Genomic DNA, 15679 nt, shown 5'->3' with positions numbered 1-15679 from the left:
TACAGGACATACAATGTCTCCCCCCTGACTGGGAGATAATCATCTCAACAGACAAACAGAGGGCTTCTGTTACAGGGTCAGTACCCTCCTCCCTCCCCCCGGGATGATGGATGTGTCATGGGGTCCGTATGTTGACAGTAGCCTCCTCCCTGCCCCTGGGATGATGGAGGGATCATGGTGTCAGTATGTGGACAGTACACTCCTCCCTACCCCCGGGATGATGGAGGCATCATGGGGTCCGTATGTGGACAGTACCCTCCTTCCTGCCCCTGGGACGATGGAGGCATCATGGGGTCAGTATGTGGACAGTAGCCTCCTCCCTGCCCCTGGGATGATGAAGGCATCATGGGGTCAGTTTGGGACAGTACCCTCCTGCCTGCCCCCGGTATGATGGCTGCCAGCACTAGGCTTTTAGGTCACAGTAATGGCTCCTGATCCAGGCAGAACTTACCCACGGGTTTATGGACAGAGACGTTCCCCAAGTAGAATACCTGGAAACGCTGAACAAGTTCATTCTTTGGAGCTGGAAACTCAACTGGAAGAAAACGAGAGAACAAACCTGGAATCAGAGGCAGAGCTAATGAGCATTTCCCCTCTGGTCACACATTTCCCCTCTGGTCACACATTTCCCCTCTGGTCACACATTTCCCCTCTGGTCACACATTTCCCCTCTGGTCACACATTTCCCCTCTGGTCACACATTTCCCCTCTGGTCACACATTTCCCCTCTGGTCACACATTTCTTCCTCAGACCACCATTACATGGGTATTCTGGTAATTTGATGTTCTCCCACCAGGTCAAGCCTGCGCTTTGCAGCTCTATTCATCTCCATGGGACCTGATGGAAACAAATGCTGTACTCGGCTATGATATAGAAGTGAATGGAGGGCTACTGTGCATGCTCGACTTGCCACTCCATTCATGTCAGAGCCCAGAGAGGTATGAGTCCCTGGGTAGGAACTACACAGATCGAATAGTTATCCCCATCATGTGGGTGGGGGATGACTTCAAGTTACCAGAATGTCCCTTTAAATCTGTGTACACATCTGCTGCAGACTGAACCTCTTAAATATTTCTGAGGATTTTTATTCCAGGGCACAGAAATGATGCGGGGTGATGACTCTGGGGTCAGCACAAGGACCTCAGACTGACTTAGGGGGTCAAAGATTAGGACCACAACCAGGGATCCTGACCTTGGAAAGGGACGTCCACCAGCCGAGATTGGTCCAGTAACAGCCCGTCCATGAGGGATCGAGTGGTTCTTCTTTCAGCCATTATCTGTATGAAACAATGAGAGTTATAGCGCATTCTGGTGATGAGTGGTGGTCGGAAGACCCTCTGTAGCACACTGACGTACCCGGGAGCAGACGCTGTGCAGACCTGTCGCTATAGCCTTGGCCGGCATCTCACATCGGAACACATGACACTTCAGCAGCTGCGTCAGCTTGTCTCTCGCTACGTAAGCAAAGTCCCTGAGACGAGGAAGAAAGGGGGGGGGGGCTCAATACGGTCAGACACCACTATAATCTACACTACCCCATAGACACATCATCATTCCTCCAGCCCCACACGGCTCCATACCTCTCTCTGTGTCCATCAGCAGCAGAGCAAGAAAAAGCAGAGGGGAAGTGGTTTAGTCAAGAGAAAAGTGATGGTCAAGGGGTTAAAGGAAGAGAGGGGCCCTCACCTGCCATCATCTCGCCCCACGCCCCACACACGGATGCTGACAATGGGCTGTGAGTGCAGCAGTGTCTGTCCAGAGGAGTCATAGAGCTTCAGGGAGTCATCATCCAGCACCAGCAGCATGTCTTTCCCCTGCAGGACACAAGGAAGGACATAAGGGAGTCACCTCCTACAATCAAACATCTAACGCAACGTCTCCTTTCGGGCACCACAGAATCTCTGCGTTTCCTCCAACCTCCACTAGATTTTTGGCCCACAGCATCATCAAGGGCAGTTACTACTACAGTAAAGACCTCACCTACTCAAAGACCCTGGGCCAGAACTTACTTCTGAAACCATCTGGACTGGAGTGCTGAGAAGACTCGAGCTACCTCCGGATGGACAGCACAAAGATCTGTAGAGACCAGAGGCGATTCCATGTGGGCTATACAGAGGGTGAGATCTAAGCTGTCCTTAGGTGGACAGCACGAAGATCTGTGGAGACCAGAGCTGATACCATGTGGGCTGTACAGAGGGTGAGGAGACCTAAGCTGCCCTAGGTGGACAGCACAAAGATCTGTGGAGACCAGAGCCGATTCCATGTGGGCTGTACAGAGGGTGAGGAGACCTAAGCTGCCCTAGGTGGACAGCACGAAGATCTGTGGAGACCAGAGCTGATTCCATGTGGGCTGTACAGAGGGTGAGGAGACCTAAGCTGCCCTAGGTGGACAGCACAAAGATCTGTGGAGACCAGAGCCGATTCCATGTGGGCTGTACAGAGGGTGAGGAGACCTAAGCTGCCCTAGGTGGACAGCACTAAGATCTGTGGAGACCAGCGCTGACTCCATTTGGGCTGTACAGAGGGTGAGGAGATCTAAGCTGTCCTTAGGTGGACAGCACAAAGATCTGTGGAGACCAGAGCTGATTCCATTTGGACTGTACAGAGGGTGAGGAGATCTAAGCTGTCCTTAGGTGGACAGCACTAAGATCTGTGAAGACCAGAGCCGATTCCATGTGGGCTGTACAGAGGGTGAGAAGATCTAAGCTGCCCCTACGTGGATAGCACAAAGATCTGTGGAGTCCAGAGCTGATTCCATGTGGGCTGTACAGAGGGTGAGGAGATCTAAGCTGCCCCTACGTGGATAGCACGAAGATCTGTGGAGACCAGAGCCGATTCCATGTGGTCTGTACAGAGGGTGAGATCTAAGCTGTCCTTAGGTGGACAGCACGAAGATCTGTGGAGACCAGAGCTGATTCCATTTGGACTGTACAGAGGGTGAGGAGATCTAAGCTGTCCTTAGGTGGACAGCACTAAGATCTGTGAAGACCAGAGCCGATTCCATGTGGGCTGTACAGAGGGTGAGAAGATCTAAGCTGCCCCTACGTGGATAGCACAAAGATCTGTGGAGTCCAGAGCTGATTCCATGTGGGCTGTACAGAGGGTGAGGAGATCTAAGCTGCCCCTACGTGGATAGCACGAAGATCTGTGGAGACCAGAGCTGATTCCATTTGGTCTGTACAGAGGGTGAGGAGATCTAAGCTTCCCTAGGTGGACAGCACAAAGATCTGTGGAGACCAGAGCTGGTTCCATGTGGGCTGTACAGAGGGTGAGGAGATCTAAGCTGCCCCTAGGTGGATAGCACGAAGATCTGTGGAGTCCAGAGCGGATTCCATGTGGGCTGTACAGAGGGTGAGGAGATCTAAGCTGCCCTTAGGTGGACAGCACTAAGATCTGTGGAGACCAGAGCTGGTTCCATGTGGGCTGTACAGAGGGTGAGGAGATCTAAGCTTCCCTAGGTGGACAGCACAAAGATCTGTGGAGACCAGAGCCGATTCCATGTGGTCTGTACAGAGGGTGAGATCTAAGCTGTCCTTAGGTGGACAGCACGAAGATCTGTGGAGACCAGAGCTGGTTCCGTGTGGGCTGTACAGAGGGTGAGGAGATCTAAGCTGCCCCTAGGTGGATAGCACGAAGATCTGTGGAGTCCAGAGCGGATTCCATGTGGGCTGTACAGAGGGTGAGGAGATCTAAGCTGCCCTTAGGTGGACAGCACTAAGATCTGTGGAGACCAGAGCTGGTTCCATGTGGGCTGTACAGAGGGTGAGGAGACAGGAGACCTAAGCTGCCCTTAGGTGGACAGCATGAAGGGAGTGGAGACCTGGACAGTATTGAAGATGGAGACCTGAGCTGATTCCATGTGGGCTGTACAGAGGATGAGGAGATCAAAGCTGCCCCTAGGTGGATAGCACGAAGATCTGTGGAGTCCTGAGCTGATTCCATGTGGGCTGTACAGAGGGTGAGGAGACCTAAGCTGCCCCTAGGTGGACAGCATGAAGGGAGAGGAGACCTGGACAGTATTGAGGATGGAGACCTGAACTGCCCTCAGGTGGACATTATGGAGGTCTGAGGAGATGAATATTACAGAGGGTGGCTCTAAAGAGACAGTCACTGAGGTCGGAAGCAGAATGGTTGATATCATTGCTTTTGTCTAATATTACAAAGTGTTTGGTGTGGTAAATGACTTCTGACGGGAGGTGCTGCTGAGGGGACCTACCTGCCTCAGGCTCTGGTTGTGAAGAGACAGCTGTCGAATGCAGCTATTCACGGCCACACTGCTCCGTCCCGGGGCCAAGTCCTCCTCTGTCATTTCAACCCAACCCAGAGAGCACACCGAAAACCTCTGTAAGAGACCATGAGCAAGATTCAGAGACTGTCAAGAGATTCACAGAGGAGGAGACCTCACAACAGTACACGGCAAAAGAAGCTGCGGCACCTGTGATACATACCTGTGGCCCCGAGTCAGAGATCAGAAGTGGCCCTTTCTCTTCTTCTAATGAATGAACAGAGCTGAGGAGTAATAGCATATAATTAATGATCTCAAGACATCACTACATGAGGTCAACCCCAAGACTCGCCCAGAAGTCACAACAAACCCACCCAAACTCTGCTGAGGCCCAGATCTGCCCGAAGGGTAAAAATGAGCTGCGAGACACTTCCAACCTACCACAGTGTGACCTGAACACAAGTGGGGTATAATATAGGGTGTGTGCCCCTCCCACTGCAGGGTAACCCATACACAAGGAGAACGGAATATAGGGTGTGTGCTCCTCCCACTGTAGGATGACCCATACACAAGGAGAACGGAATATAGGGTGTGTGCTCCTCCTACTGCAGGGTGACCCATACACAAGGATAACGGAATATAGGGTGTGTGCTCCTCCTACTGCAGGGTGACCCATACACAATGATAACGGAATATAGGGTGTGTGCTCCTCCTACTGCAGGGTGACCCATACACAAGGATAACGGAATATAGGGTGTGTGCTCCTCCTACTGCAGGGTGACCCATACACAAGGAGAACGGAATATAGGGTGTGTGCTCCTCCCACTGCAGGGTGACCCATACACAAGAACGGAATATAGGGTGTGTGCTCCTCCTACTGCAGGGTGACCCATACACAAGAATATAATAATAGGAATGTACTCCTATTACTAGAGGGTGATCCATACACAATGAGGATAGACTATAGGGTGTGTGCTCCTCCCACTGCAGGGTGACCCATACACAATGAGGATAGACTATAGGGTGTGTGCTCCTCCCACTGCAGGGTGACCCATACACAATGAGGATAGACTATAGGGTGTGTGCTCCTCCCACTGCAGGGTGAGACAGATAGCAGGTATCCATAGCTATGTCTGGGGCGTCACCTGAGATTTAGGGTGTTGATGTGGCAGGTGACGTCTTCGGCCTCATGGTGACTGATGTCTGATAACTCCTCCTGCGAGATCTCCTGGAGAAGAACACAGAATATTTCCTGTTATTTGGACCACCAATGCAAGCTGCTGCCAGCGCCTCTTATGAGCTGCTGGCGGCTCCTCCTACACCCACATGACAACAGATAAAATAAGGAACACGAGTCACCTATAACCTGACCAAAACTACATGGACTGCTGGAGTGCGTCAAGAAGCCGGAAGCACCTAATGGAAGAAATCTACAGGGAGGCGTCAAGGTGACTACGCGTTTCAGAAGGTCCTCAGTCCAGGAATGAAAAGAACATCAGGGACATAAGGGCAAAATGAGAACTCACTGGAGAGGATTACGTCTACAGCAGACACGCCATCACACTGACGCCACGAGGGGGGGTTGGGAGCATTATGTGGTCACGTGTTTCAGGATGTAAAAATGTGGATTATTGCAGTCCTGGTTAGTGCTCTAGTAGAGCAGGTATTTTGGGTCAGGTTACATATTGGTGCTGTAGGTGTCTCTGTAAATGTGGATTGCAGTCCTGGTTAGTGCTCTAGTAGTGCAGGTATTTTTGGTCAGGTTAGATATTGGTGCTGTAGGTGTCTCTGTAAATGTGGATTATTGCAGTCCTGGTTAGTGCTCTAGTAGAGCAGGTATTTTTGGTCAGGTTACATATTGGTGCTGTAGGTGTCTCTGTAAATGTGGATTATTGCAGTTCTGGTTAGTGCTCTAGTAGAGCAGGTATTTAGGGTCAGGTTAGATATTGGTGCTGTAGGTGTCTCTGTAAATGTGGATTATTGCAGTCCTGGTTAGTGACGGTATTTTTGGTCAGGTTAGATATTGGTGCTGTAGGTGTCTTTGTAAATGTGGATTATTGCAGTTCTGGTTAGTGCTCTAGTAGTGCAGGTATTTTTGGTCAGGTTACATATTGGTGCTGTAGGTGTCTCTGTAAATGTGGATTATTGCAGTTCTGGTTAGTGCTCTAGTAGAGCAGGTATTTTTGGTCAGGTTGACTATTGGTGCTGTAAGTGTCTCTGTAAATGTGGATTGCAGTCCTGGTTAGTGCTCTAGTAGTGCAGGTATTTTTGGTCAGGTTGACTATTGGTGCTGTAAGTGTCTCTGTAAATGTGGATTATTGCAGACCTGGTTAGTGCTCTAGTAGTGCAGGTATTTTTGGTCAGGTTACATATTGGTGCTGTAGGTGTCTCTGTAAATGTGGATTGCAGTTCTGGTTAGTGCTCTAGTAGTGCAGGTATTTTTGGTCAGGTTACATATTGGTGCTGTAGGTGTCTCTGTAAATGTGGATTGCAGTCCTGGTTAGTGCTCTAGTAGAGCAGGTATTTAGGGTCAGGTTAGATATTGGTGCTGTAGGTGTCTCTGTAAATGTGGATTGCAGTCCTGGTTAGTGCTCTAGTAGAGCAGGTATTTAGGGTCAGGTTACATATTGGTGCTGTAGGTGTCTCTGTATATGTGGATTATTGCAGTCCTGGTTAGTGCTCTAGTAGAGCAGGTATTTTTGGTCAGGTTACATATTGGTGCTGTAGGTGTCTCTGTAAATGTGGATTATTGCAGTCCTGGTTAGTGCTCTAGTAGTGCAGGTATTTAGGGTCAGGTTACATATTGGTGCTGTAGGTGTCTCTGTAAATGTGGATTATTGCAGTTCTGGTTAGTGCTCTAGTAGAGCAGGTATTTAGGGTCAGGTTAGATATTGGTGCTGTAGGTGTCTCTGTAAATGTAGATTATTGCAGTTCTGGTTAGTGCTCTAGTAGTGCAGGTATTTTTGGTCAGGTTACATATTGGTGCTGTAGGTGTCTCTGTAAATGTGGATTATTGCAGTCCTGGTTAGTGCTCTAGTAGTGCAGGTATTTTTGGTCAGGTTACATATTGGTGCTGTAGGTGTCTCTGTAAATGTGGATTATTGCAATTCTGGTTAGTGCTCTAGTAGTGCAGGTATTTTTGGTCAGGTTACATATTGGTGCTGTAGGTGTCTCTGTAAATGTGGATTGCAGTCCTGGTTAGTGCTCTAGTAGTGCAGGTATTTTTGGTCAGGTTACATATTGGTGCTGTAGGTGTCTCTGTAAATGTGGATTATTGCAGTCCTGGTTAGTGCTCTAGTAGTGCAGGTATTTTTGGTCAGGTTAGATATTGGTGCTGTAGGTGTCTCTGTAAATGTGGATTATTGCAGTCCTGGTTAGTGCTCTAGTAGAGCAGGTATTTAGGGTCAGGTTAGATATTGGTGCTGTAGGTGTCTCTGTAAATGTGGATTATTGCAGTCCTGGTTAGTGCTCTAGTAGTGCAGGTATTTTTGGTCAGGTTAGATATTGGTGCTGTAGGTGTCTCTGTAAATGTGGATTATTGCAGTTCTGGTTAGTGCTCTAGTAGTGCAGGTATTTTGGTCAGGTTACATATTGGTGCTGTAGGTGTCTCTGTAAATGTGGATTGCAGTCCTGGTTAGTGCTCTAGTAGAGCAGGTATTTAGGGTCAGGTTAGATATTGGTGCTGTAGGTGTCTCTGTAAATGTGGATTATTGCAGTCCTGGTTAGTGCTGTAGTAGTGCAGGTATTTTGGGTCAGGTTGACTATTGGTGCTGTAGGTGTCTCTGTAAATGTGGATTATTGCAGTTCTGGTTAGTGCTCTAGAAGAGCAGGTATTTTTGGTCAGGTTACATATTGGTGCTGTAGGTGTCTCTGTAAATGTGGATTATTGCAGTTCTGGTTAGTGCTCTAGTAGAGCAGGTATTTTGGTCAGGTTACAGATTGGTGCTGTAGGTGTCTCTGTAAATGTGGATTATTGCAGTCCTGGTTAGTGCTCTAGTAGTGCAGGTATTTTTGGTCAGGTTAGATATTGGTGCTGTAGGTGTCTCTGTAAATGTGGATTATTGCAGTTCTGGTTAGTGCTCTAGTAGTGCAGGTATTTTTGGTCAGGTTACATATTGGTGCTGTAGGTGTCTCTGTAAATGTGGATTATTGCAGTTCTGGTTAGTGCTCTAGTAGAGCAGGTATTTTTAGTCAGGTTGACTATTGGTGCTGTAAGTGTCTCTGTAAATGTGGATTGCAGTCCTGGTTAGTGCTCTAGTAGTGCAGGTATTTTTGGTCAGGTTGACTATTGGTGCTGTAAGTGTCTCTGTAAATGTGGATTATTGCAGACCTGGTTAGTGCTCTAGTAGTGCAGGTATTTTTGGTCAGGTTACATATTGGTGCTGTAGGTGTCTCTGTAAATGTGGATTGCAGTTCTGGTTAGTGCTCTAGTAGTGCAGGTATTTTTGGTCAGGTTACATATTGGTGCTGTAGGTGTCTCTGTAAATGTGGATTGCAGTCCTGGTTAGTGCTCTAGTAGAGCAGGTATTTAGGGTCAGGTTAGATATTGGTGCTGTAGGTGTCTCTGTAAATGTGGATTGCAGTCCTGGTTAGTGCTCTAGTAGAGCAGGTATTTAGGGTCAGGTTAGATATTGGTGCTGTAGGTGTCTCTGTAAATGTGGATTATTGCAGTCCTGGTTAGTGCTCTAGTAGTGCAGGTATTTTTGGTCAGGTTACATATTGGTGCTGTAGGTGTCTCTGTATATGTGGATTATTGCAGTCCTGGTTAGTGCTCTAGTAGAGCAGGTATTTTGGTCAGGTTACATATTGGTGCTGTAGGTGTCTCTGTAAATGTGGATTATTGCAGTCTGGTTAGTGCTCTAGTAGTAGCAGGTATTTAGGGTCAGGTTACATATTGGTGCTGTAGGTGTCTCTGTAAATGTGGATTATTGCAGTTCTGGTTAGTGCTCTAGTAGAGCAGGTATTTAGGGTCAGGTTAGATATTGGTGCTGTAGGTGTCTCTGTAAATGTAGATTATTGCAGTCTGGTTAGTGCTCTAGTAGTGCAGGTATTTTTGGTCAGGTTACATATTGGTGCTGTAGGTGTCTCTGTAAATGTGGATTATTGCAGTCCTGGTTAGTGCTCTAGTAGGCAGGTATTTTTGGTCAGGTTACATATTGGTGCTGTAGGTGTCTCTGTAAATGTGGATTATTGCAATTCTGGTTAGTGCTCTAGTAGTGCAGGTATTTTGGTCAGGTTACATATTGGTGCTGTAGGTGTCTCTGTAAATGTGGATTGCAGTCCTGGTTAGTGCTCTAGTAGTGCAGGTATTTTTGGTCAGGTTACATATTGGTGCTGTAGGTGTCTCTGTAAATGTGGATTATTGCAGTCCTGGTTAGTGCTCTAGTAGAGCAGGTATTTTTGGTCAGGTTAGATATTGGTGCTGTAGGTGTCTCTGTAAATGTGGATTATTGCAGTCCTGGTTAGTGCTCTAGTAGAGCAGGTATTTAGGGTCAGGTTAGATATTGGTGCTGTAGGTGTCTCTGTAAATGTGGATTATTGCAGTCCTGGTTAGTGCTCTAGTAGTGCAGGTATTTTTGGTCAGGTTAGATATTGGTGCTGTAGGTGTCTCTGTAAATGTGGATTATTGCAGTTCTGGTTAGTGCTCTAGTAGTGCAGGTATTTTTGGTCAGGTTACATATTGGTGCTGTAGGTGTCTCTGTAAATGTGGATTGCAGTCCTGGTTAGTGCTCTAGTAGAGCAGGTATTTAGGGTCAGGTTAGATATTGGTGCTGTAGGTGTCTCTGTAAATGTGGATTATTGCAGTCCTGGTTAGTGCTGTAGTAGTGCAGGTATTTTGGGTCAGGTTGACTATTGGTGCTGTAGGTGTCTCTGTAAATGTGGATTATTGCAGTTCTGGTTAGTGCTCTAGAAGAGCAGGTATTTTTGGTCAGGTTACATATTGGTGCTGTAGGTGTCTCTGTAAATGTGGATTATTGCAGTTCTGGTTAGTGCTCTAGTAGAGCAGGTATTTTTGGTCAGGTTACATATTGGTGCTGTAGGTGTCTCTGTAAATGTGGATTATTGCAGTCCTGGTTAGTGCTCTAGTAGTGCAGGTATTTTGGGTCAGGTTACATATTGGTGCTGTAGGTGTCTCTGTAAATGTGGATTATTGCAGTTCTGGTTAGTGCTCTAGTAGAGCAGGTATTTTTGGTCAGGTTACATATTGGTGCTATAGGTGTCTCTGTAAATGTGGATTATTGCAGTTCTGGTTAGTGCTCTAGTAGAGCAGGTATTTTTGGTCAGGTTACATATTGGTGCTGTAGGTGTCTCTGTAAATGTGGATTGCAGTCCTGGTTAGTGCTCTAGTAGTGCAGGTATTTTTGGTCAGGTTGACTATTGGTGCTGTAAGTGTCTCTGTAAATGTGGATTATTGCAGACCTGGTTAGTGCTCTAGTAGTGCAGGTATTTTTGGTCAGGTTACAGATTGGTGCTGTAGGTGTCTCTGTATATGTGGATTATTGCAGTCCTGGTTAGTGCTCTAGTAGAGCAGGTATTTTTGGTCAGGTTACATATTGGTGCTGTAGGTGTCTCTGTAAATGTGGATTATTGCAGTCCTGGTTAGTGCTCTAGTAGTGCAGGTATTTAGGGTCAGGTTACATATTGGTGCTGTAGGTGTCTCTGTAAATGTGGATTATTGCAGTTCTGGTTAGTGCTCTAGTAGAGCAGGTATTTAGGGTCAGGTTAGATATTGGTGCTGTAGGTGTCTCTGTAAATGTAGATTATTGCAGTTCTGGTTAGTGCTCTAGTAGTGCAGGTATTTTTGGTCAGGTTACATATTGGTGCTGTAGGTGTCTCTGTAAATGTGGATTATTGCAGTCCTGGTTAGTGCTCTAGTAGTGCAGGTATTTTTGGTCAGGTTACATATTGGTGCTGTAGGTGTCTCTGTAAATGTGGATTATTGCAATTCTGGTTAGTGCTCTAGTAGTGCAGGTATTTTTGGTCAGGTTACATATTGGTGCTGTAGGTGTCTCTGTAAATGTGGATTGCAGTCCTGGTTAGTGCTCTAGTAGTGCAGGTATTTTTGGTCAGGTTACATATTGGTGCTGTAGGTGTCTCTGTAAATGTGGATTATTGCAGTTCTGGTTAGTGCTCTAGTAGAGCAGGTATTTTTGGTCAGGTTACAGATTGGTGCTGTAGGTGTCTCTGTAAATGTGGATTATTGCAGTCCTGGTTAGTGCTCTAGTAGTGCAGGTATTTTTGGTCAGGTTACATATTGGTGCTGTAGGTGTCTCTGTAAATGTAGATTATTGCAGTTCTGGTTAGTGCTCTAGTAGAGCAGGTATTTTTGGTCAGGTTACATATTGGTGCTGTAGGTGTCTCTGTAAATGTGGATTATTGCAGTACTGGTTAGTGCTCTAGTAGTGCAGGTATTTTTGGTCAGGTTACATATTGGTGCTGTAGGTGTCTCTGTAAATGTGGATTATTGCAGTTCTGGTTAGTGCTCTAGTAGAGCAGGTATTTTTGGTCAGGTTACATATTGGTGCTGTAGGTGTCTCTGTAAATGTGGATTATTGCAGTCCTGGTTAGTGCTCTAGTAGTGCAGGTATTTTTGGTCAGGTTACATATTGGTGCTATAGGTGTCTCTGTAAATGTGGATTATTGCAGTCCTGGTTAGTGCTCTAGTAGAGCAGGTATTTTGGGTCAGGTTACATATTGGTGCTGTAGGTGTCTCTGTAAATGTGGATTGCAGTCCTGGTTAGTGCTCTAGTAGTGCAGGTATTTTTGGTCAGGTTACATATTGGTGCTGTAGGTGTCTCTGTAAATGTGGATTATTGCAGTTCTGGTTAGTGCTCTAGTAGTGCAGGTATTTAGGGTCAGGTTACATATTGGTGCTGTAGGTGTCTCTGTAAATGTGGATTATTGCAGTCCTGGTTAGTGCTCTAGTAGAGCAGGTATTTTGGGTCAGGTTACATATTGGTGCTGTAGGTGTCTCTGTAAATGTGGATTATTGCAGTCCTGGTTAGTGACGGTATTTTTGGTCAGGTTACATATTGGTGCTGTAGGTGTCTCTGTAAATGTAGATTATTGCAGTTCTGGTTAGTGCTCTAGTAGAGCAGGTATTTTTGGTCAGGTTACATATTGGTGCTGTAGGTGTCTCTGTAAATGTGGATTATTGCAGTTCTGGTTAGTGCTCTAGTAGTGCAGGTATTTTGGGTCAGGTTACATATTGGTGCTGTAGGTGTCTCTGTAAATGTGGATTATTGCAGTCCTGGTTAGTGCTCTAGTAGAGCAGGTATTTTTGGTCAGGTTACATACTGGTGCTGTAGGTGTCTCTGTAAATGTGGATTATTGCAGTACTGGTTAGTGCTCTAGTAGTGCAGGTATTTTTGGTCAGGTTACATATTGGTGCTGTAGGTGTCTCTGTAAATGTGGATTGCAGTCCTGGTTAGTGCTCTAGTAGTGCAGGTATTTTTGGTCAGGTTACATATTGGTGCTATAGGTGTCTCTGTAAATGTGGATTGCAGTCCTGGTTAGTGCTCTAGTAGTGCAGGTATTTTTGGTCAGGTTACATATTGGTGCTGTAGGTGTCTCTGTAAATGTAGATTATTGCAGTTCTGGTTAGTGCTCTAGTAGAGCAGGTATTTTTGGTCAGGTTACATATTGGTGCTGTAGGTGTCTCTGTAAATGTGGATTATTGCAGTCCTGGTTAGTGCTCTAGTAGTGCAGGTATCTTTGGCCAGGTCACATATTGGTGCTGTAGGTGTCTCTGTAAATGTGGATTATTGCAGTTCTGGTTAGTGCTCTAGTAGTGCAGGTATTTTTTGGTCAGGTTACATATTGGTGCTGTAGGTGTCTCTGTAAATGTGGATTATTGCAGTCCTGGTTAGTGCTCTAGTAGTGCAGGTATTTTTGGTCAAGTTACATATTGGTGCTGTAGGTGTCTCTGTAAATGTGGATTATTGCAGTCCTGGTTAGTGCTCTAGTAGTGCAGGTATTTTTGGTCAGGTTACATATTGGTGCTGTAGGTGTCTCTGTAAATGTGGATTATTGCAGTCCTGGTTAGTGCTGTAGTAGTGCAGGTATTTTTGGTCAGGTTACATATTGGTGCTGTAGGTGTCTCTGTAAATGTGGATTATTGCAGTCCTGGTTAGTGCTCTAGCAGTGCAGGTATTTTGGGTCAGGTTGACTATTGGTGCTGTAGGTGTCTCTGTAAATGTGGATTATTGCAGTTCTGGTTAGTGCTCTAGTAGTGCAGGTATTTCTGGTCAGGTTACATATTGGTGCTGTAGGTGTCTCTGTAAATGTGGATTATTGCAGTCCTGGTTAGTGCTCTAGTAGTCCAGGTATTTTGGGTCAGGTTGACTATTGGTGCTGTAGGTGTCTCTGTAAATGTGGATTATTGCAGTCCTGGTTAGTGCTCTAGTAGTCCAGGTATTTTGGGTCAGGTTGACTATTGGTGCTGTAGGTGTCTCTGGTATATCGTTTCGTTGTCTTTTATTTCCCTTTATTTATGTGGCTTTCAGGATAACGTGCATACGTATGTATACCTCCGTGGGGGTCTGCTCGGTGGACGGAGAGTACATCCTTGGCTCCTCACTGCCCAGATCTGACGGTGGCTCCCACTGCGTGGTTCCAGTGGGTACATGCCAGTAGTAAGTTCCTGAGGTGTCCTGCACACGCATCCAACCAGAAGGCAAATCGGAGTCCGTGTCCAGAGAGTTACGTTGCCAGAAGCAATCTATAAAGAATGGGTATATCTGTCACATGGAGCAGAGGAGTCAGCGAGCCAACTCACATGAATCACTCCACCCTCCACACCTCCAGTCAAGACAAATGAGCTCCTAGACCACAGTGCTACATCAGACCTTACCACCACGAACACTTGGCGTAAGTGGAAGGGAACTACCATTCATGGACAGAGTAGAGATCAAAATGAAAGGAACCCCCGCCCCATTTAAGTAACGCCCCCAGCTACATGGCATTAACGAGAGGGCTGCACATCATACCTGTGTCATCAGGGGAACCATAGGATGGGCTTCCTTGGGAAAGCGTTGCCCAGCTGGAGTCCTCATCACTTCCACCAGTATTTCGCATGCCAAAAAGGAGACTGGCACTGCGCCCATTCTCTCTGCCCTTTCCATTTTCCTGCATAACCTCAGAACTGAGCTCCGAGGTCTCAGTAGTAATGGGGTCAGTGACCTCGCTCTGGGCAGGAGTCAGATCATCCTCCTCGTCATCTCCATCCTGGATGAGCAGTGGAGGAGACGAGTTCATGCTGCTGCGGTTCACACAGTTCAGTGCGGACACTTCCAGCTCCTCAGTTCTCCTCTCTTCTTTCTCTTGGTTGCAGTTGGTCCAGTCTTTGTTCATGCACTCAGGATCAGGGTTGCAGTTCTGGTCTTCCTTCTCATGTTCGGCAGCTTTACGTAGCTGGTTCTGCCCTTCCTTAAGCCATTTTGGGTTGGTGCGGTCTGATGGGGCCCCACACCCCAGCTCTGCAGTCATTAACCCCATGGCGCTCTGCAGATCAGTGTGGGCATAGATCTGACGACTCTTGGAAGACAGGAGGTCGTTGTGAGAGGTGAGGAGGCTGAGGGTGAGGGCCGACATGGAGCTCTTCTCAGTCAGTGGTCCTGACATAGTCACTAGGAAACTAAGAGGAACCAAAGAGTAGATAACGGGAAGATGAGCCTCCTGAACAAACCACAACCAGTTACAAATATACAAGCGGTCAGAACCAAGATCCGTCTACTGGTCATTATACTGAGGACTAGAACCAGAGGTCAGCATTGAGATCTGTCTACTGGTCATTATACTGAGGACTAGAGCCAGAGGTCAGAACCAAGATCCGTCTACTAGACATTATACTGAGAACCAGAGGTCAGAACCAAGATCTGTCTACTGGTCATTATACTCAGGACCAGAACCAGAGGTCAGCACCGAGATCCGTCTACTGGTCATTATATTTAGGACCAGAACCAGAGGTCAGCTCCGAGATCAGTCTACTGGTCATCACATGTCCGCACTCTTCTCGTCCTGTATGTCAGAGGATGTCTGTACATATGATGTAGGACACCTCCCTAGTCAGGAATAATCACCGTCTGTTCACACAAGGCTGGTATTTCTACCTTCTGACCAGTGCCGCCGTCTGTCACCTGACTCCTCCTTACCTGGGATATCTGTAGGACGGCAATCATTCTCCGTCAAGACCGATCCTGCAATCAGATGAAGAAGATTACAGATCAGTGTATATAATGTATAGGAAACAACATCAGGTCATAAGACTTAAAAACATATTATAATACACAGTGTAGTCCCATTATTCTGCAGCTAATCTCCAAACTAACCGCTGGGTGCAGCACAGACAGCAGCTAGACGGGCTGGGGGGGGGGGGGGACTCCATAAGGTCCTGGTTGGTTGTCACAGGTATCTGGAGCCATGCTGACTGAGGTGCTTCCTAAAGCTGCTGG

The 15679-nt window shown here is 46.8% G+C and overlaps 1 protein-coding gene across 2 annotated transcripts in view; it reads right to left on the bottom strand.

Annotated features, from left to right (window-relative positions):
- The window catches only part of APBB1 (amyloid beta precursor protein binding family B member 1), a 40276-nt gene that overhangs the window by 13497 nt on the left and 11100 nt on the right, over positions 1–15679 (bottom strand). Inside the window, exons 2-12 of one of the 2 annotated variants that reach the window (XM_044284950.1) lie at positions 15380–15424; positions 14216–14862; positions 13757–13947; positions 5372–5454; positions 4450–4510; positions 4218–4343; positions 1688–1815; positions 1582–1587; positions 1358–1472; positions 1194–1278; positions 452–535 (exon numbers count right to left, since the gene is read on the bottom strand). In XM_044284950.1, the coding sequence (XP_044140885.1) occupies positions 452–535; positions 1194–1278; positions 1358–1472; positions 1582–1587; positions 1688–1815; positions 4218–4343; positions 4450–4510; positions 5372–5454; positions 13757–13947; positions 14216–14849 (1513 nt within the window). In that variant the 5' untranslated portion in view covers positions 14850–14862; positions 15380–15424. The remainder of the gene's footprint in view (positions 1–451; positions 536–1193; positions 1279–1357; positions 1473–1581; positions 1588–1687; positions 1816–4217; positions 4344–4449; positions 4511–5371; positions 5455–13756; positions 13948–14215; positions 14863–15379; positions 15425–15679) is intronic. The other variant, XM_044284951.1, reaches the window with a different exon arrangement.

This window comes from Bufo gargarizans, chromosome 3 (assembly GCF_014858855.1).
Source record: "Bufo gargarizans isolate SCDJY-AF-19 chromosome 3, ASM1485885v1, whole genome shotgun sequence".
Lineage (NCBI taxonomy): Eukaryota > Metazoa > Chordata > Amphibia > Anura > Bufonidae > Bufo > Bufo gargarizans.
This window is presented reverse-complemented; position numbering and strand designations above follow the sequence as displayed.